Consider the following 22705-nt stretch of genomic DNA (forward strand, 5'->3'; position numbering starts at 1 on the left):
ATTGACTCTGACCTAGAATGTTCAATGTAGGAGACTAACCCAGGCCTAAGAACCAATATTTAAATCTGAAATAAGGACATTCATTCCACCCACCACCTCATGTCGGTGCTACATCATCAGAAGAAGCATGTGTCTATGGATTTATTGTCTAAAATTATTTTTGCATGACCTGTATTGTTACTCTAGTACTAATGAATCCTAAAAATTAGGAAGTAGGTTTGCCACTCAAAGCACTGCTGTAAACGTTTGTGTTTGAGAAATGCAATAGTAATAAGCTATAACACAAACAATGTGTGAATAATGTCTACGATGCCTTTGACACTAGCCAGTGTGGCAAACTTATTTGCCACATTGACGAATACCAAGGGTATCACAGGTTTCATGTCTCAAACCTTGTGTGCCAGTACCACTGGTATCATTGCACTGAAATGAAGTCACATTACCAGACTTACGGTCGGCAGACAGGGTTCTCTAGTTTAATATTGCTTTTTTTGTGCTCCTATATCTTTGTCTTTCTCAAAAATAATGGGTGCCCGAAGAAATACTCTATTTTGCTCTTAAATTTATCCTGCACCAGAGCCCGTATTATGTTACATTTCTTGAACATATTGCAGTGCTGTAGATTTTTAAAGGAAGAAAAAATGCTGTAAGTCCGCATTTCAGCCTTATGAATAATACGAATTAGGAACCTATCTACTACATACAAAAGTACAAAATGACTACGAAAAACGTGGCATAAAGACGCATATACGTAATAATATCATGAGTCGATGCTGATAATTCTAAAGGATAGGAACTATTAAAAACCAGGAACTAAAGACACATGATTTATAATAACAGGAATATTTGCTAAGAATCCTAATAGATAAATAGACTGTCATGCCCAGTGAACACTCATGCTTCGATAAGTGTTCACAGCTGGTGATGCTGCTTGGATAGATGGAAGCTGAGTTACAGCTGCGAAATAGGTGAAACATGTAGAGGGTCACCAAAGCTTGCTCAGCAGGTTGCCTTGATCTCATGACACATTTGACATTGATGCGTTGAGCCTGGTTATGCGTCGTTTCCAAGAGGCCTGTCCCGAATGTGTGGCACGGCTTAGGTAAAATTTCGAGGCAACCTGAAAAACACAAGTCCGCATTTATAAGCACCAAAATATTATACACTATAGAAAAATCTGAAACTTACAATCTACACATAGCATATAATCAAAGCAGACAAAAGTCACCAGGCTCAAGGCAAATAAATGTGCAAATCGTTTAAATAAATGTGAAGAACAGCTTACGGGATGGAATGCTTGTAATATTGTTTTTTTTTGTGGATCAATAATTGCATGTTTCCATAATGTCAAGTGTACATTAATTGGCACTCCGTGTTCCGCATACATATCAGAATCAGAATCGGTTTTATTGTGATGAGTAGAAAGATGTCAAAGACTGCAATGGGACCTCCTTTACAAAGTAAACATAAGAGAACACAAATTAGAGCAGTTTCAACAAATCATTAATATGGAAGAACTACAGGTTTTAGTATGAATAGCATGACTGAAGAATCGCATGTGCATATAATGTCATATATGCACATGTGCATGTAATGTCATATATAAATGTCATATAAAAAGCACTGCAACATAATCCCATTGAGGACTATTAAAGTAACAGCGTAAGCGACGTGACATACACAGCATAATTTGCTAACTCGAACATATATGTATGGCAAGGACAACAAACAGAAAGCTCACGGTATGACAATGAAAATGAAATGAAGGCACCTTGAAAGAATGGTTGCGAGTACGAACTAGGCATAAATATTCGAGAGAATGTATTCTTTAAGTTGTTTCTTGAATTCGTGAATTTTAAGTGTTTTTATATCTAATAGTAGTGTGTTCCCGAATGCGATAGATGAAAAAATGGACGCTCTGCTTGCCATAATTAGCATGTATTTCGGGTACAACGAAGCTCCTGTTTATTGCAAACCTGGGAATATTACTATTTATTAGAGAAAATTGCGGTATCAAGATATCGCATCATGTGCAACTGATTTCACGTAACAGAAAGGTACCTAGGTTAAATTTACCGAGTTGTGTGACTGAAAGAATGTAATTAGTTTGTTAAAGATATGGCGCATTGTGGTTATATGGGCTAAATGTAATTATCCTAATAGCCGGATTCTGAAGGATTTGCAGTGAGTTTAAATGAGTTACATGTTTCCCCAGCAAGTAACGCGCTAGTTAATGTGCGAATGAATAATTTAAAAGTATAATGACAGTAATATTTGATGGTTAAATATGTTTCGTGCCTTTAGAAGTACCCTAATCCCGTAGGAAATAGTCTGTTTTACTTTGGTTATTTGTTCAATAAATTTAAGATTTGTGTCTGCTTATATAATAAGATGATTACAGGAAAAACTTGCAGGGATAGGAGGGGCGCCAAGAAAAATAGGGGAAATGGAGTGAAGTGTTCGTTGGTGGGAAGTGAATACAACGAATTTTGTAATCTATTCCATGCCATCTGTCCCAATCTGGCTCAGGACCACTTCGGATTGCTTTTTGAAAAACTAGAGGCCCTTCAATATAGGACAATTGTTAATTTCACGAAATATTTCCGGGAAAAAAATTTTTTACTGACATAAAGCACTATGTGAATTTTCTGAACTATGCGTCCTAAAAGGAATAGCCATAAAATAGGTTCCTTCATTAGGAGAGCAGAACACGTTTTTCAGGCGAATAAAGAGCGCCCTTACGCCAAAAATTGGACTGCTCATTAGCCATGGTGAAGTTTATTATGGGTCGTTAAAGATGGACAAAATGGCCTATTTTATTTTCAGAGAACTGGCTTTCAGCAAAAGCTGTAAATTTATGTAATCCAAGTACTCAGCACTTGTACTCTGTGCAAAAAATGGTCTCAGAAAGATATATTATGCAGCAGTGCACAGAGATGAGGATGAACTTTCAAAAAAGTCAGGTTTGGCATATGTTTATCCGCATATTTACCATTGAAGTAGTTCTCTAAAAAAATTACCAAATACCGCGTCTGAGGGCATATTGTATTCTTTTTAAATTGGTAGAGCTTTATCAACGTAGCTTTTGTCATAAGCAAGAAAATAACTGTACACGTGGTCTCCCACTGGTCTGAAAGTTTGCATCGTGGTTCGTCTAATTCACATAGCCTCTTGGTGGCTGACAAAATGCATGGACTTGAGCATTCCTGCACTGAAGCAGGGAGTCTAAACTGCTTACGAGTTAATTCTTGTATTGCTTAGTGGCTAAAGCCACTTCAGTCAAGAAGATGTTGCTGAATTAGGTGTATTTACCTGCATCTTGCTGTCTGCTATCGGCCTGTTTGGCATTGTCACCAAGGCTGCCAATGCTCTAGTGGACGTAGTCGGGACAAGGTAGTGGTGGGAAGCAGGGGCAGGAGTCGCCAGGTTGTACCTGCAACAAATTTGCAGAAATCTTCATATTCCTACCATGTTGCAATTTACAACTGCAGCAGTTTTCTGCGTAACATGGCCACCAGTACAAATAAAGGTAAACAGTCAGGTCCTACAACAGAAATAGAATCCCAACAAAAACAAAACGCCACTTATGTTTATGAAAATGCAAGCAATGGCAAAAAGGAATGGGCAAGCGATCTGTGCATGGAAGCTCGGCTGAAACCTGAGCTCATGCCATCAAGTAATCTGCCGGTCAACTGCAAGCCTGCCATCATAAAATGTCATTGTATATTTTTTTACATGCGTTACTTTAAGCTGCATTGATACAAGGTCAACATCTCTTGACACACGTAAATCACAAAGCTAATTCAATCAACGAATTCTTATCATCGTTAATACAACAAAATGCAAGCTGAGAATGAAACTGGCCAACTGGGTAGTGAAAAATGACAATGTGCTTCTCTGCGTCTTATTCTTGTTTTTCTGGCTCTTTCTTGCTTTAGCACTAGAATACATAACTGCTTTCATATTCTTGACACTTTACCCTACTAATTTTTATTCCATAATGCATAACACTTCAGCAAGAGCAATAATGCTTCCTTTTAACAGTAAATAGTGATAGAACAAGGAATTTCGCTGGAGCCAACGATTTGAGAGAGGACTTCTCTCCTCCTCCTTGTTGAAACATTGGCTCCAGCGATGGTCCTTGTTATACGGCTCTTCATCATTTCAAGTCTCTGTCTCCCTGTGCACACCTGTCCTTTCAATGTTCTGTGAATGAAATTGTGGTAACAGAGCATTATTACATGTAGCTGACGAGAAACTTGGGCTTGGTAGATGACGACAGAGTAAATGCGCAAACTTAGACAAGGACAGAAGAGTGTTGTGTGTGTTTTCTCCTCCAGGCACATCTCGTCTTCGCATGATTACTCTGTCTCTATGTAAACGTATTACCCTTTGCACGATAATACTAAAATGAATAAAGGCAGGAATCAGGGCACAAAAAGTACAACAGATACGAAAAACTACAACAAATACCATCATATGCTAATGAGATATGTGAAAGACCCTGCTACGATTTGTCTCCCCCATACCATGCTGGATAAGATGGCTACTTCCTGTGGCTATTTCCACTTCTTGAATACCTAAAACAAAATGCGTTTTGTAATAAGGCGATTTATTAAGAGGCACTGGGCACAGTCTGGTAGCGCTGGCAGTCGACAAACGCTGATCACGCGCACAGCCGAAACAAGAGCGCCTTCTTCGTCTTCCTCTTCACCACATTTGCCCCCGGGAGAGAAGAGGAGCCATCCTGGAGACTTACGGCGTAGGTAGGATGAGGGGGTCATAGTACGGCTTAAGTCGGTTGACATGAACCGTGTCACGCCCGCGATGCCTATGGTCGGGTGAAGGTGTCACAGGTTCTACAACATAGGTGACAGCGGAGGTACGGTCTATGACGCGGTAGGGGCCATCATAGCGTGCGAGGAGTTTGGTCGAAAGGCCAGGGCTGTGAGGCGGGACCCACAACCAAACAAGGGAACCAGTCGGGAAAACTGGTGTAAGCGCGTCACTGTCATGCCGCAGCTTTTGACGACCTTGAGCAGCGGTCGTAAGGGCTCGCGCAAGCTGCCTACAGTCCTCGGCGTATTTGGCTGCTTCAGACACAGGCGTGCATTCGGAAGCGTCGGGTCGGTATGGGAGCATTGTGTCCATAGTACACGAGGGCTCTCGTCCATACAGCAGAAAAAAAGGCGAAAAGCCAGTGGTAGCTTGTGTGGCCGTATTATAGGCATACGTGACGAACGGCAAAACAGTGTCCCAGTTACTGTGACCCGAGGCGACGTACATAGTCAACATGTCACCGAGTGTGCGGTTGAACCTCTCTGTCAAGCCGTTCGTTTGCGGGTGGTAGGCTGTAGACTTGCGGTGAACGACGCTGGATGCAGCGAGAAGGGCTTGGATGACTTCGGACAAGAAGACACGGCCCCTGTCGCTGAGCACTTCGCGTGGTGCGCCATGTCGAAGAACGAAGTTCCGCAAGATGAAGAACGCAACTTCGCGCGCAGAGGCTGCCGGGAGTGCGGCAGTCTCGGCGTAGCGCGTCAAGTGGTCGACACCTACAATTATCCATCGGTTACCCGAGGAACTGCAGGGAAGTGGCCCGTACAGGTCTATGCCGACGCGATCGAAGGGCCGAGCCGGGCAGGGCAGCGGCTGTAGCTCACCAGGTGGGCGCTGTGGAATTTTCCGCCGTTGGCACGCCGTGCAAGCGCGTACGTACTGGCGCACGAAGTGATACATGCCGTGCCAGTAGAAACGCTGCCTTAGGCGAGTATACGTTTTCAGAACACCGGCGTGACCATTATGAGGAGCAGCATGAAAATAAGCGCATATGTCAGAACGCATGTGTCGTGGTATCACCAGGAGCCATTTGCGACCATCAGGCAAATAATTTCTGCGGTAAAGAACGTTGTCGCGGACAGTAAAGTGAGCGGCTTGGCGACGAAGTGTTCGAGAAGAGGGTGTGGCGGATGGGTCGTGGAGGAAATTCAGCATAGTTGAAAGCAGGGGATCCTTACGCTGCTCGTCCGGCATATCAGCGACGTTGAAGGCTGACATGGATGCGAAGAGCGGAGACAATGAAGCCACATCACAAGGTAGCGGCGATCGAGAAAGCGCATCGGCGTCAGAGTGCTTTCTGCCCGATCGGTAGACAACGCGGATATCATATTCTTGTAAGCGGAGTGCCCATCGCCCTAGGCGACCTGACGGATCCTTCAACGAGGACAGCCAGCAAAGTGAATGGTGGTCGGTGACAATGTCAAAAGGGCGACCATATAGTTATGGACGAAATTTGACGAGCGCCCAAATAATGGCCAAGCACTCCTTTTCTGTTACTGAGTATTTGGCTTCTGCCTTCTTTAAGGTGCGGCTCGCATACGCGACGACGTACTCGTCATAGCCGTCTTTCCGTTGTGCGAGGATTGCACCAAGTCCGATACCGCTGGCGTCCGTATGTACCTCTGTAGGCGCTGTGGGATCGTAGTGTCGAAGAATCGGTGGCGAAGTAAGTAGGCGACGTAGTTGCAGGAAGGCTTCGTCACAGGAAGTTGACCACGCCGAGATGCCGTTAGTAGCGGTAAGCAAATTGTTCAGTGGTGCGATGATAGTCGCGAAATTGCGCACAAAACGCCGAAAGTAAGAGCAGAGCCCTATAAAGCTGCGGAGTGCCTTAAGAGTAGTGGGCGTCGGAAACTCTGCGACCGCGCGAAGCTTGGCTGGGTCAGGAAGCACGCCGTCCTTCGATACAACGTGACCCAATATTGTCAACTTGCGAGCAGCAAAACGGCACTTTTTGATGTTAAGTTGGAGACCAGCAGAGGTGAGGCAGGTGAGTATCTCACGCAAGCGAACGAGGTGCGTCGGGAAATCTGGCGAAAACACCACGATGTCATCAAGGTAGCACAGACATGTTTTCCACTTGAAGTTGCGAAGGATGGTGTCCATCATGCGCTCGAAAGTAGCGGGCGCGTTGCAGAGCCCGAATGGCATTACGGTAAATTCGTACAAGCCATCGGGCGTGATGAAAGCTGTCTTCTCACAGTCATCATCTGCCATGGGCACTTGCCAATAGCCGGAGCGAAGATCCAAAGATGAGAAGTACTCCGCGCCTTGCAAGGAGTCGAGGGCGTTATCAATCCGAGGCAGCGGATAGACATCTTTACGAGTGATCTTATTGAGTCGGCGGTAATCCACACAGAAGCGTATTGACCCGTCCTTCTTGCGTACTAATACTACAGGAGACGCCCAAGGACTGTGGGAAGGGCGAATGACGCCACGGTGCAGCATGTCGTCGACCTGCTCGTTAATGATCTTGCGCTCGGCTGCCGATACGCGGTATGGTCGTTGGCGTAAAGGAGGATGGGAACCAGTGTGTACGCTGTGAGTGACGGTTGCCGTACGTCCCAGAGATAGTTGGTCACAGTCAAACGACGAGCGAAAATTCTGAAGAAGCGCGAAGACTTGCTGGCGATATGGAGGCGGCAGATCGGCGTCTACGACAGATTCAAGAACGTCTGACGACGATGACGACAACGATGATGATGATGATGCGCATGGCACGGGAGAAGTGAGGGCGTCGAGTTCATAACAGGCCGTGTCGTCGGTAACATCGAGAATGTGAAGCGGGTCAAGGGGCTGAACACGACCGAGTGATTCGCCGCGCAGTAACGTCACATGGTAGTGAGACGGGTTACACACAAGCATTGAGGATAATCCAGACGCAGTGGTGAGGACGGCAAATGGGAGAGGTAGGGCCTTGCGACGGAGAAAAATCGGCGACGGTGTAAAAAGCACTGTAGCGTCTGGCGCGGTAGAGCAAGAGACGGGCACAAGCGCACACATGTCGGGTGGTATGTCCGTATCGGACACAATAGTGAGCTTGGAGGCTTTCTGTTCAGAAGGGTCAGGCAGTGGGGCATCGGCAAGCGGGAAAAGCGCTACTTCGGCCCGGGCACAGTCGATGATGGCACGATGATGAGACAAGAAGTCCCAGCCGAGGATAATGTCATGTGAACATGATGACAACACGAGAAATTCAACAACATAGACAATGCCGTCGATGACCACCCTGGCAGTACATTGAGCGAGCGGGGCTATATGCTGCGCAGTCGCGGTGCTTAGAAGCATACCAGACAACGGCGTTGTGACCTTATGGAGGCTGCGACAAAGCTTTGCGTCGATAACAGAAACTGCAGCCCCAGTATCAATAAGCGCGATTGCGGCGGTTCCTTCGACCAAAACGTCCAATAAATTGCGTGGCGACTGTGCAGGCCTTGTAGAAGTCGCGAAGCTTGCAGTTCGTGCCTGCGGAACTGCAGCAACTAGTTTCCCTCGCTAGGTGACTGGCGGCGACGTAAGGGGGAAAGTGAGCGACGACGTGGTGATGGCGAACGATGGGTGCCGACAGGGTGTCGAGGAGGCGGCGAAAACTCGTGGTCGGGAAGAGCCGCATGCCCGGTGGTGTCATGGGAATAGGCATATCCAGGCGGTGCGATAGTAGCGTTACCAGGTGGCATGCGACGATGGCAGAAGCGCGCAACGTGGCCGGCGACACCGCAAGCAAAGCATATGGGTCGGTTGTCGCGTGTGCGCCAAGGGGTCTGAACTGGGCGTCGAGATGGAACGGGAGGCGACGCGGGAGGAGTTGCAGCTTGAAGTCGCATTGGCGCCGGAAACGAGAACGTCGGCGGCGCAGGTCGCGCGGCGACTTCGGCATAGGTCAGAGGTGCAGCCACGGGAGGGCAGGGGTGGGCGAAAGGTAAAGACCCAGCAAGTTCCTCGCGAATGGCCCGCCTAATGGGAGCAGCCAGAGATGTGTCAGGCTGGGGAGGTCCATCATTGAGAGGCAGCATGGACAATTGGCGTGCCACCTCCTCACGAATGAAATCCTTAATCTCAAGAGAGAGCGATGCTGCTGGCGTGGTGTTCGAGCGAAGCGTGAGGCCCGAGAGAGAGTCGCCAGGTGCGAGAGCGCTGCGCGCAAGGACCCTTTGTCGACGCAGCTCATCGAAGCTCTGGCAAAGAGTGACGACAGCTGCCACAGAAGTAGGGTTCCGCGCCAGGAGCATTTGAAATGCGTCGTCCTCGATGCCCTTGAGGATGTGCTTCACCTTGTCCTCTTCAGTCATGGTGGAATCGACGCGGGCGCAAATATCGACGACATCCTCTATGTAACTTGTATAAGTCTCGCCGGGCTGTTGAGCGCGCTGGCGGAGGCGTTGTTCTGCACGGAGTTTTCGCAAGGCTGGGCGACCGAAGACTTCCGCGAAGGCAGTTTTGAAAGCGGACCAGGTTTGCAGTTCCCGTTCGTGATTGTGGAACCAGAGGTTCGCAACGTCAGCAAGATAGAAGATGACGCTACGGAGCTTCGTCGGGTCATCCCACTTGTTGTGTTCACTGACGCGCTCGTAGGTAGAGAGCCAGTCTTCTACGTCAGTCTCACCTGATCCGCTAAAAACAGGAGGGTCCCGCTGCCGTTGCATGGCGCCACACATGACAGGAGCGGCAGATGCGCCGAGTGGATTGTTGGGAGCGTCGGTCATAGTAGCGGCTGGAGCAGATGTTAAAGTTCGGCTGCGAAGTTCCAGGGCGAGGTCGGGGAGTGGAGCACCTTCCACCAAATGTAATAAGGCGATTTATTTAGAGGCACTGGGCACAGTCTGGTAGCGCTGGCAGTCGACAAACGCTGATCACGCGCACAGCCGCAACAAGAGCGCCTTCTTCGGCTTCCTCTTCACCACAGTTTCAATATTACAAAAATATACAGGACAACAGCAGTAGAGGAGGTGATGACACAACATTGTTTCATACAAGGAGGTAAACTCATCTCTAACACATGGAAGACGAAATTCCTTTAATTAAATTGATCGAAGAATACGCCACACTTAATTTCCTTCAACACTGTCAGAGTTTCTTGGTATAAAAAACTGGTATTTCTGCATGGAGGCAGCAAAATAAAAAATAGCCTTCTACTTTTACAACGACATATCTTACAGCGATGAAGCAAACCACAGCTGTATATACATGAATTGTTATACGCACATTATAATAGCCAAGGCAGGATTAACTTGGGTTCATATGCAGCCCACTGGGAGGCACAACTTTGCAATAAACTCATTTCTGCTAGCCAAATATAAACACTAACTTAAAAATGCAATTAAAATGACCCCTCTTTCCACAGAACACAGGCCACAAAATAGAAAATCCAGTAGTATTAAAAATTCAGAAAGAACGAAAGAAATTAGGAATTTATTTTTTTAGATAGTGACAACAGTGAAAATAAATAAATATTACGTTAAAAATAACGCAATAACAATCGGCTTAGATTCTTACTTAATGTGTTTCTGACTTGCAGTCAACTACGCATTAAACTTTTGTTTCAACACCGTGCCACTGCGTTGTGCCTCTTACGTTTTTGCATACATACGCTTTACCGCGACGAAAATATCTGTAGTGCCACATCGCCCGACCCTCCATACACCATTGTAGTGCTTTTATTATTCCCGGCAATATACTTGAAGAGCTACTGAATCTTCAAGATACACAAGGTGTCTTCAACGTTCTCGACGCCCTGTCTTCGCCAGCGAAAGTCACACTTTTGCTACTATTGTGTCTACACTTGAAATTACGCAGTACTTAATACTGTGCGGGTTTTTCAATCCGACAGGCCGGTTGCCACTAGGATCGTTAAGAACATTGTTTCTCATGGCAGTACAGCGTTCTTATAACTTCAGATGCTTTCCTGAGGCTTCCATCTGCCAGTAGTTTTCGCGCACACATACGCGTGCACATGCCTAAGAAACGTCTGTGAACTGCCAAGAGAAGCGTCGCGCAAAATGCAGCCAAACCGGAAGGGCCGAGTACGCGCCGTTTGGAAGCTCGAGCAAAAGCTGAAATGCTCACCTGAGACATTAGGCGAAATATGGCACAGGTCACTCACCGCTGGTAGGCTTTCGTATGCATCTCGCCGTCTTTGTGCGTTGCGATCTCTCATATCACAATGTAGGCGCAGTGCAAACCGCAACACTTCGGGTGCTTGTTGCGATCCGGCTAGCTGCACTTGCTCGATGTCGGCAAAGACGAAATCGGTGCCGCACTGCAACTGGTAGTCCTCCTCGTCGCAATCACATAGCAGGGAAAGAAGTTGCCACCGTAACTTGCCGTACCATCCGGTTGCAGTCGCCCAAAAAGGTGCTACATTTGACAACGTACTTGCGCATGATACAACCATAGATACAACGCACAAGGTAAATGTGCCTGGTAGCGAATCTTCCATAGGAGCCCATACGTTCAAAACATGGCGGTTCATCGCCGGTTCATGGGGCTAAGCGCCATATGTATGTGGGGGGAACACATCCGGTGAAAGAAAAAATAATGTGACGCCATATCCATTTAAAATAGAAGTGACGTCATTTTGTTTCCGAAGGCGCGAAATTTCTTTTGTTGGACTGCCTTTAAAGCTATATATTCAAATGCCCCGCCATTCCACTTGACGGGCGTTTCGAGCTTTCAGCGCGGAAAGCGATGCAGGAAAAGGCCAGCCGTACGGGTGTTGAAATCGCACCCCTGAAAAAAAAAATACTTTCTTTGGAGGCCGATGAAAGCTTTATGTGGAAAGTGCTGGTCCTATTGTCGGACGGCAAGCCCATCTGCGAGCGCAGTCACACAAAAACTACACAATTATCCGGTGGTCGCAACTCACTAATTTTGACTGAACAAGTTAAGAAGCGATGAAGCTGCCCGCATCAGCAAATTCAGACCAACTTCGACAAGCAATAAAGCACAAAGTGTGAGGGGGCGTATTGTAACAGGTGAACTGTACGAGCGCGGCTTTCTGCACATTTCAAGAGCTGCATTGCATTGCGAGGGATAGCGGCGTCAACAGCCCCTGTAACGATGGGCGCTGAAAAGAAATGTATTTATAAATAATAATAAAAGTAAATAAACTTGTATTTTCTTAACTCGTCACGAATATATAAAGTTGACCAGTAATTTTAATTTCGATGAATGAATCTAACTGCGTCTTGCTTGAATTAAAATACCCTTTTTTGTTTCCCAATGTTTGTTCCCTCCAAACAAAGTCGCGCTTCAATCGCTGCTCCTATTATCACCCTTGCTGATGTCGGTGACAATTTGTACTGAACCGCTTTTCGCCCGAAGCTTCGCGACCTATTTGGATCGACCTTGCAACGCAGCTGCGAAATTCCGTCATGCTTTAGATGGCTTCGTCTTTGGATCATTTTGGACCTGCATAACACATTCCATAGTTTCGCTTTGCTTTCCTCGCGTTGTAAAAAAAGTGTTTTGCTCACTGATAATTTTGCGTCGCGTAAATAATGTTCACAAATGAAGCAGCCATAAATTTAAACTAGTGTCTTGCAATAACAACTACGTTCACTTCGCAGAAAGAAAATTTACTCGTCCGAGTGGGGTTACGTTTGAAATGTCTATCGATGGGCTTTTGGAACGCGCTCGAAGTATGAAGACGCGACGTAATTGTGCCTAATTTGCTTAACTATAAGGGTCCGGCTGCTCTCGATCTCTATCAAATGCAGATTTGTCTGATTTAAGGTAGAACTATAAAGACGCCCATGTTTCAGAATAATCTAATGCACCTCAAAATGCCAGAAGTCCTGCATTTCCTCCACAAGTTCTTGCGTCTGTGTGCCGCTGTCACCAACTGCTAGCGTAGTCATTTGGCGGAGATTTAGCTACACATTTTTTTAGAACTATCATTCAGAGCTCTATCACAGCGTAGAGAAGCAACGTGGTTTGTTCCTCATCAAATTATCACGTTTATTACGACAGCAATTATATGAGCGGCGCAATATATCTGTGGGCGTAGCCATGAGCTTACGTATAAAGTCCAAGTGCGATAAGATCTGATTCCGCGTCGTTGGCTCTGCACGTGAAAGGAAGTATTCGAGGGTAAGTCGAGATGCATAGTAGCTGGGTGGGCGCCCCATGTAACATGATAGGATGTAACGTGATAAAACGTGCTCAAGCCGGGAAGCCGGGGGAAGGGAGACGCTCGTTTAGCCCGCTTCTCCTCCTCTAGCCGTTGCTCTAGCCCGGTCTTGCGCCACCTTCGCCCTGTCTTGGAAATAATCTCCGATGGGTGCAAAAGTGGGGGGCGCCGAGGCAGCGCAATTTCAAGTTTCGGAGAAGCGTTCAAGAAAGAGGAAGCAGAAGCGTGCGGTCCCCTCTGTTCGTGCCCTTCCCGCCAACGCAGTAACTGCGAGTGTTCGCTGTCTTTGAGCGAGATCTGTCCCCGTGTACAAGTGTGCGCGTGACCCCGAGCTTGCTAATTTAATTAGTAAGCGAATGTTTAATGCAATTTATGCATCCAATGAAACTACAAACCTTGCTTCGTGTAGTTGTCCAATACATTGCTATGGCTATCAATGGTTTGCCTTTCGGACGAAGCTGCTACATTTTTGTTTTTATATTTCTAAAGCGGTTGAAAAGCAGTGTTGCGGGTGCTAATGATCCTCTCAACACCAAAGCCGAGTGGCTTTGGTGTTGCGCTGCTGAGCTCGAGGTCACGGGTTCAATCACAAGCGCGGCGGCCGCATTCCAATGGGGACACTATGCAAAAAAGCTCGTATACTGTGCATTCCGTGCACGTTAAATAATCTGAGCTCCTCTAAATGAATATTCATTTCCCCATTGCCGTGTGCTTCATAATGATATCTTGGTTTTGGAATTTAAATCTTCAAAATCTAATTTTACGCCACGGAATTACAGTTACGATCGACACTGTTGAGTGCGTCTACTGAACTTATCTCGTTGCTGTGCTCGGTTTAGTAGCCAATACTTTTTTTAAGATTTACTTATGGTCAGAATCCAGTGTGACAAGTCCAGGTCTTCCTTACCACAAAAAACCAGCTATGCGATATCAACAGATATGACCAAAAAAAATCAACATTTAGAGTTAGAAGTCATTGCAGAGCATGACAAGAACGAAAGAGTGAGACACTGTATTAAATCCAGGACACAGACCCTAAGAGTCGGCCTAAACCAGAAGCAAGCATAAAGCCAAAAAATGCTATCTGGTAATTGTCCTGTGAAAATATGTGCCAAAAGCCAGGGGAACTCATACTTCAACGCGTTGTTATCACTGTCTTTACTCAACAATCAAATATAACAAAAAACATAGACATTTCGCCACCTATGCGGGTGGCATCGTAACTACGCAAATAGCAACAAATGAGAAAATACACCCTATTTATGTATGATACCGCCGTTAACATCCGGCAGGGGACCACGGTTAGAAGTGCATGCGGATTGATTGCGGCGAATAAACCATGATTCCACAAGTTTTCTTGGGCCCCATCGGTGTTCCCGTGCCAACGTGGTTACATTAGCAAAATCGAACATGCGTCCTTTTTTAAACAATGATCCACCAGTTCCGTATTTGCACGTGTGACATGGGTGGCTTTGGTAGCTTCCCTTAAGTGTTTCTTGAGTCGAGTGCGACGTCGCCACCCCGTCTGGCCAATGTAGCTGGCACCACAGTCCGACCAGTCAACCTTGTAGACAACACTACTTTGTTCGTCCGATGGTGTGCGGTCCTATGGCTTCGGGAACACGTTTGACAATGTGTGCGAGGGTTTGAACACAGTTCGAACACCCAAAGGCGGTAAAGCGCTGCGCACTGCATCTGATACACCGCGGACATACGGAATGCACGCAAAGGAAGCCGGCCTTGCTCTCGCGGGGTCTCTGCATGTGGCCTCGCGTATCATTGATAAAGCGCTGGAGGTAACTCCGTTTATGCAAAAGAGCGGTAACAATAGGTAATTCTTGCTCCCTCAAAGTTTGCGTTCACGACAGTGCATCGCAACGAGACAGGAGCATAAGTACCACGGTATGTTAGTGCTCTGCAGGGTGGTGAGAGTCAAAACTCAGCACACTCCCGCTACCGCAAGATAGCGGGACTGTGCTCAGCTGCATTGGCGAGGCGGGGCGGCGACGTCGCACTCCACTCAAGGAACACTTAAGGGAAGCTACGAAATCCACCCTTGCCACACGTGCAAAGACTGAACTGGTGGATTATTGTTCAACAAATGGACACATGTTTGATTTTGCTAATGTAACCACGTTGGCACGGGAACAATGATGGGGCCCAAGAAAATTTGTGGAATCATGGTTTATCCGCCGCAATCAATCCGCATGCAATTCTAACCGTGGCCCCTTGTCGGATGTTAACGGTAGTATCATATATAAATAGAGTGTATTTTCTCATTTGTTGACATTTGCGTAGTGACGATGTCACCCGCACAGGTGGCGAAGCGTCTATGTTTTTCTGCGTTGCATATTGCAATCACTCAGTTCAGCCCTTGGGCGCGGCCGGGCAGCCACCATTGAGGGTATGAGCCATTGTTCATTGCTGCGCGTCTCATTTGTGGGTCTATTCTCTTTTAAGTTTGCTATGTTTGCTATTAAGTTGCTTCTATGTTTATGCGTTGCATATTGCAATCACTCAGTTGAGCCCTTGGGCGCGGCCGGGCAGCCAACATTGACCTTTAGCGCAACCACGTGACGTGACGTCACGACAGCCGGAGGAAAATCTGGGCCCCAGCTCGCGCAATATGCAACGCATTCTTGGCTTAACCAAGCTGAGCCTGGCCATTTTTTGTTATACTTTCTTTTTGAGTAAAGCCAGTGATAACAACACGTTGAAGTAATTCTCCTGTATTATAATCTTTCTCTCGCCAAGACTCATCTCGAGTTACTAAAACACGATCTTTCACGACGACTCTTCAAAGCCATTGTAGTCAACTGATCAATTCAGGAGGGATGGGCATTATTTTGTGACTCTACTCACGCAAGAAGGAGTCTTAGCAAAGAAAAAAATATTCAAGCTGCTGTGATTCATTTTTGACCCGTTTTTTTTTTGAAGAGCGTAGAAGAAATTCGCCCTAAGCTGTTCACGGTTTCATTGTATCTTGGCTTCTTATGATCGTGACTAACAAAAATCGGACACCTTGGTTGCACTTCCCCCTTATTATGTACCGTGAATCTCGACTCAGGCAGCTTTGATGCCACTAAGTAGCACACTAGGGTTTATTACGTACGCCTGCGGTACAAATGATGTTCCGACGCCTACCACCATGGCTGTGAGTGGTGGCGCTAACCGCCCCTGTGCCTTACATCTAGTACGCATATAATAATGAAGTGGACGGGAAAAAGGTGCCGCGGTAGCTAAATTGGTAAGAGCATCGCACGCATATTGTGAACATGTAGGGTTTTGATACGAGCTCGGGTAAGTTGCTTTTTCGTCCACTTTCACGTCCCTTTACTTTATCATTTCTACATTTCAATTAAAAGTAAGTTATCGCGTGCTTTCTTGGTGTCATTGTCTGCTGGCGTCCTATGACAGTGACAAGCAAGTAAGGCAGTGTTTCAAGCAACACTAAGAAAAACGCCTGCAGGCGACTGACATCATGACAAGTCGTCGCAATTTGTTCTTGGACAGTTCATCCACCATAGTCCTGAATCTTTCAGGCTGTATTTCATCGCGTGTATGACATTATCATACTACGTCTCCAAATTCTTGGCTACAAAGCAGAAACAAGGAATTTTAAACCACACCCCGCTCCTTCAATTCAAAAACGTTTTCTATTAAGCTCTTGCCTAACAGCGAGAAGATGCCGTTGCCTTTTCCACTCGAACCCTTCAATAGGTAAAACTGCTCTTGTGAAACCCGTACCTCATCTTTTTTTGTACTGACGTGTGGTGCATGTCATTCCAAGATAGTGGTACTATCAGCAAAGTAGGATGGACTTATGCATTTCTAGAGAAAAAAATGTTACTAAATCCTGAATGGGAGTGTTATTTGAAGCTTGGAAGTTTCGACGCGAAGTTGCTGTGCGGATGTTCTTCTCGCGGTGCCTGACATGTACGCGAGAAGTGTACAAGGAGGCGGTATTCCTGATCGATCACTCTCGCGTCGCGGAGATCGTTTTCAGAGTGCGTCTATTGTTTGAGTCGGTGGAGGCGGATTCGAAGTAAGGCATGACGCATCTCCTCGTCGGTGTTGCTTTCACGTTGGATACCAATTAAGTGCATCGGCAGCTTGCTCGTCGCACAAGCCAGGCATCACGTCGCACATTACGTCACCCGAAAGTGCAGGAATCTCCAAGATTCACCGAACGAGAATGCCGTGCGTCAACTCGAGCGCAGTTGCTTCTCCAACACTCCACTCTTAGAAACGTTTACACCCTTTGGGGCGTATCTTGTCCCACAACAATAATCATCGTCTGCCTTGCCCGCGTTTCCTTTCTTTAACGCTGCGAGCCCGGTACTTCCTAGTCACGAACGGCATGCGCGTTATCAGTGTGACGCAGCATTCTCGACAGGAAAGTAGCGAGCGCTGAGTTTTCAAGAAAGGAAATGCAAGCAAGGCAGATGGCGACTGTTGTTGTGGGACAAATATACACCCCAAAGGGTGCAAACTGTTTTTAGAGTGAACGCGACAACTACTGATGAACCTTGACGTAACGATGTACATTGTGTCCGAGCTAACGTTAGCCGGAGTTTAAAGATATGCGAATGCCACGTACCTGGACAGAAGAAAGGTAATGTTGTTTGCCGTCACTTGGAGATAATCAATTTTGTTGCATTCCGCGTAATTGCATGATTAGTCTTAATTTATAATCAACTCAAATATTACAACAAATGAAAAGTGTCAATGCGAAAATTGTAGAGCAACATGAAAACTCCTGATAGAGCTATTTTTCGCTCAATATGTCCTACATAAAAGTGTTTTTTTCCGAGCGTGAAAGGAGCCCGAAAATGCACGCAAAATTGACGCGCGACTGGCCGCTCGAGGCATTTTGCGTGTATTCGATGTCTCCTTTCACACCATTAAAAACGCTTTCATGTAGCAGGTATTGGGCAACGAAAAGCTCTATCGGGAGTTTTTCATGTTGCTCTACAATTTTCTGACACTTTCCTTTTAATTATGAGGTAATATAAGTTCATTAATTCGAGAAGCGCGCGTCCTCTCGGATGTGTTCTCTTCGTATTCGTCATTAGCGCGTTTTTATGAAAACTGTCAAGAGGCACCAACTCGCCCAACCAAGGTATTGTTGCAACGAATTTCCAGTGTTAACGAGTTCCGAGAAATCAATTCCCGAAGTGTGGGACGAAATACATGCGCGCTGCAGGAACTTTTGTGCTTCAATAATGAACACATGACAGAAGATTTGGTTAAAAACGTCATTGGAATTACATAGAATGTACGACGAGGATTTAAAAAAAAACTAAATTCTGTGGTTTTTCCTCTTACACCAAGCCAAAATATATACACTGATGAACTTTAAATTCTGCGTTTTTACGTGCCGAACGCGCGATCTGGTTGTGAGTCGCACCGTAGTAAGGGCCTCCGGATTAGTTTCGAACACCTGGAGTTCTTGCACGTGCATCCAATGCACGGTACACGGGTGTTTTTGCATTTTACCGCCATCGAAATGCGGCCGGCGCGTGCGAGATTTACGGCAAGGTTGATGGCGTGCATCTCCAAAATTGTGTCATCCTGGAAGGTCATTCCAAGTGGATGTGTCTTGTAAACTGAGCGGCCATGACTCGAAAATTCTCATACGTGCCCTAAAGTCAAAATAATTAAGAAGCCGATTAGTGAATCCTTCGTATTTAGTTGAAAATGTATTTAAATTTCTATTGCAACTAATGTCCGCCTCCCTGAATAATCCAACGTATGGAATAGAATTAGGCTATCTGCAAAAGGCGATTTTAAAAATTCCGTAAAACTTAACAATGATCAGCCCGTATGCGGTGCATATGTGAAGAGTGTAATAAAGTGCTGTAAAAATAAATGCCATGCCTAGATTTGTGTTTATTTTCTTCATATGCAACATTTGATGCAATGTTCATGTTTCCGCATAGCGCAAGTCACATAGAGAAGTAGGATACTTATTGAAATATAATTACGGTTTCTATAAGTCTTGTCTCAGGCAAGGAATGCTTTGGTTTAAAAGAACGATTTTGCCCAGTTGCTATAAGGTGCGCTTGTTGCTCGAGACGACGTGCTCGCAAATAACTAGTGCACTTCTTGACAAAAAAGGGAAAAAAACAACATCAGAATGTTTCTAAGAGGCGTCTAGATTGCTGCGAACACATTGAGGATCCCGCAGAATAAGGAGCCTCAACGCGCCAATACTCAAGTCCATGCTCCAAAGCATGAGCCATTCGCAGCCGCAATATGTTGAGAAAATGGGCGTTCCGGACGACCCTCTAAAGGATCCAGCAGCAGCCAAACGAAAGGGACGTCCGATATTTTTAAGCACTCGTTTGGCTCGATTCTAGCTGCACCAAAAAGCCATGCAGATTGCACGTGCGTGGTGAAAGCTGAATACCACGACAAGAGTTATCAACCATTACAGCTAGTATATCACTGCAAGACTTCATCTGTCTCCATTCCCGTCCGCATTCACGGGAACACCCGCGCTAATGTCGCGCCGAACATTCGAACGAAAGAAAGAAAGCGCCATTGACGCACACAACTGCGGGTGCACCTCCTCTTGCAGGAGACGTTTGTACTTTAGCAAAAGGAGCCGACGCCCATTCTCGATAGGGTACGGACGGCCACCACCAAGCCGCGCTTCTAAGCTTATCTCGATACGGCACTAGGCCAAAGCGTGAGAAAGGCTTCGCTGAAGCCCTGCCCACGCTTGTACGTGCTGCAGATGCAAATGATCTTCCTCCCTATTTGTAATGACCTCAGAAACAGTTTTCCGCCACGTGCGCACTGCCTACCTGCCGTTGTCGTCGTCGGAGCATGTAGTACTCCGAGGCCCGTCAGTGCGGTGACAAGGAAACACGACAATGAAGCCCTGCAGCGTGAGCGTCTCGGCACCATGGCGTCGTCAAGCCTCTCCGTCGTCCGCCTGTCGCTCACGATCACCGCAAACAGGCACACGCAGTGTGGCCGGCGTTCAGCGCTCACTCGACAACCGTGCGAAGCCTACTGGGCGAGGGCGCGTGAGCGAAGCAAACTACGCGCTCAGCACGTTGCGAGTCGCGCAGCAGCTCGGACCATTGGCGGGCGAAACGAGACACGCAGCGGTTTCTGTTATCGGGCTCTCTTTGCGGCGCTTGTCTGTCTTTGTTTGCACCCCTGTGTATGTTTGTGCGTGTGCGTACTCCGAAGGCACCTTACTGAGTGGGCAGGATTGCTCGCTAGGTTTGCCCTCTTCGCTTGCCGGCCTCTCCTCCCGTCTCGCCCTCACTCGCTTTTGTCTTCGGCGCGAGAAGCCGCCGTCGCTGGACTCTGACCCGCGGCTGGAAAGCTCGGGCTATCGGCGGCGCGCCGTATTTTACCGCGGCCGTCGCGCGGGCGCTCGAGTCCCAGTTCCGGTCTCGGCTTCGCGCTGTGCGGTGACGTGTTCGCGGAGCGCACCGGTGATAACGTTCGGTCATCTGCGTGCCTGCGCGATGACTATGAATTGTAGACAGCACTCTCAGGATGGGCGGCTCACTCAGGACTTGCTGAAAGATCGGACCTTGTAGTAAGCAGTCATCGCTTGGTCGCAACACAGGACAATAAGGACCGCGATTATGTAATGTTTCTATGTCATTGCCATTCCTGCTCGCGCTTCGTCAGTGGTAGGAACGGCGCTCCACCGAAGTTCTCAGCGGGACCAGCAGACTTAAACGTGGATACAATCATAGGAAGGAATCGCTATATTATGCCATCCCAATATACCAATGGAAAATGTTAATGAATACCAACGGGCAGACATCAAAGAGACCTATGAAAGCGAAAGCCAGGAACGTGACCATAATAAATTACAGCATTATACGTGCACAGGTTTGAGGTACTAGGCCGAGGAAAAGTGTTTGTTTCTATATTTACATATCGTAACGCAATATCTGTTTTATATGGGAAGATCAGTGTATGGTATACAAGAGGTTGTCCGGCGATCAGCTGTGAGCTAAAAGGCTTCCATACGACTACACACACAACAAGACATACGAAACGTTCACTGCAGGTAAACGAAATTTCTGCGAGCGTCTACGCTTAGAAGGCAGATAGGAAAATTTGTTGCAAAGGATCTTTGGCGTAAATAATTTGAGCTGTACGGGCGCTTAGGGTATTACAGCAGCTATCACGCGCGCTGATTGACTGTCAGTGACGGACTAGGTGGTTAACGAGCGTTGCCGATATTTAGTAGGCAACAACAGATAAATTTCTCCGTGGGAACGATAGAGAGAAAGCTTGCTACCTAACTTCACCGAAATGTAGAGCGAAACAATAAACAAATTTTAAGTATATGCAAAAGGGATGATCTTATGCGCGACGGTGTCTAACAAGGTTGAATGTTACTAGGACGTTCACCGATGACGGCAAACATCCACCAGATTGTAGATAAGCCTGTGACAAATGCGGACGGAACCTTTGAACAAGTTTCTTTTTATTTTCTTTTTTTGGTGGGGGGATGCCGCAGCATATATCCGTAGAAAAATATGGACGTAGCTAGACTTCTAGACGCTTTTGCTTCTGTGGCCAGCTCAGGAAACGGAAGTCGACCGCTGGTGGAAGCACGTAATAAGGGGTAACTGTGGAACATTTGGTAAATACATACCGAGGTGACAATTAGGACTTATATTAAGGAAGGAACCTGTTCAACTTAAACTTAATATTCCACCATTCATAGGCACGAATAGCAGCTCGTCAACAGCCAAGATCGAGATGAAGCAGTCAAGTAAGATCGAGCTTAGTGCTAAATGTGAACCGTATTACATTTTATTGAAGACAAATAATTATTCTGAACAACCCGGTTTCCGTGCATTGCAGGTACCTTTAGAAAGTGGACATAAAAATAAGTTTTTGCAAAGGGCAAGGCAGCAAGAAAGCTCTGCGCTCAACTATACAGATAATTATATCGGGCAGCGCCATAAAAGAAAGTTCAGCGTGCACGCATCGCACTTTCGAAAGCGCACTTGCGGCAGAGCATATAAAACTCGGAGCACGCAGACATTGTGCAAGGTATGTAGACAACCATTAGAAACGCTCATATTCTTTCAACTGCCATTCGCCGTCATTTCCCATTCGTTGCTTGGGCGCTGAGTAAGTACTTCTATTTTGTGCGAAGCCTGTATAGGCGATGTGTGAGATTACATCATTCAAATACAGAACACCGTACGAGAACATTGGTTCAACATCATGAAAGCATAGAAATAAAGCGCAAACAGTCAAAATGCATTACAAACTATTACAAAGCAATCTGTACACATCGCAAGTGCTACAAAAATGTTAATCATAGTAGTCAGGCGATTCAAACCCCCGTTAGGCTGCACGCTATTTCTCCGACTCCGTGATCACCCAGTGCCCTGAAGTATTGCACTGAACTAAGGGACTCGGTCCATCCAGCGTGAAGCTGCATGAAAGATGCAGTGCATGAAAGATGCAATAGTTAGTCTCAGTTTCCCGTCGTTGTATTCTGGAAGTGTTACATATCTGCGCCGAGCCCATATTTTCGCTCATATGTACAAGGCACGGGAGAGGCAGCGGAAGGTAATAAAGATAGGGCGCGCGTTTTGTATGCTCCTCAGCTTCAGCACCTAGGTTCATGACTAGTGTAAGTGCCCGTATTTCTTCTTCTTAGTTTCTTTAAGACAGTAAACGCTATACGTAAGAAGGGGGATGATGTTGTCGGCCTTGCAGGTGGATCTATCCTTG

General features: G+C 46.5%; 1 protein-coding gene across 4 annotated transcripts in view; it reads right to left on the reverse strand.

Moving 5' to 3' along the window:
* The window catches only part of LOC139051532 (papilin-like), a 532082-nt gene extending 511829 nt beyond the window's left edge, over positions 1–20253 (reverse strand). For 3 of the 4 annotated variants that reach the window (XM_070528504.1, XM_070528502.1, XM_070528501.1), the window contains exon 1: positions 19780–20252. In XM_070528504.1, coding sequence (XP_070384605.1) covers positions 19780–19803 — 24 coding nt within the window. In that variant the 5' untranslated portion in view covers positions 19804–20252. Of the gene's footprint in view, positions 1–19779 lie in introns of all 4 variants that reach the window. The other variant, XM_070528503.1, reaches the window with a different exon arrangement.
* Between the last annotated feature and the right edge of the window lie 2452 nt (positions 20254–22705).

This window comes from Dermacentor albipictus, unplaced genomic scaffold (assembly GCF_038994185.2).
Source record: "Dermacentor albipictus isolate Rhodes 1998 colony unplaced genomic scaffold, USDA_Dalb.pri_finalv2 scaffold_12, whole genome shotgun sequence".
Classification (NCBI taxonomy): domain Eukaryota; kingdom Metazoa; phylum Arthropoda; class Arachnida; order Ixodida; family Ixodidae; genus Dermacentor; species Dermacentor albipictus.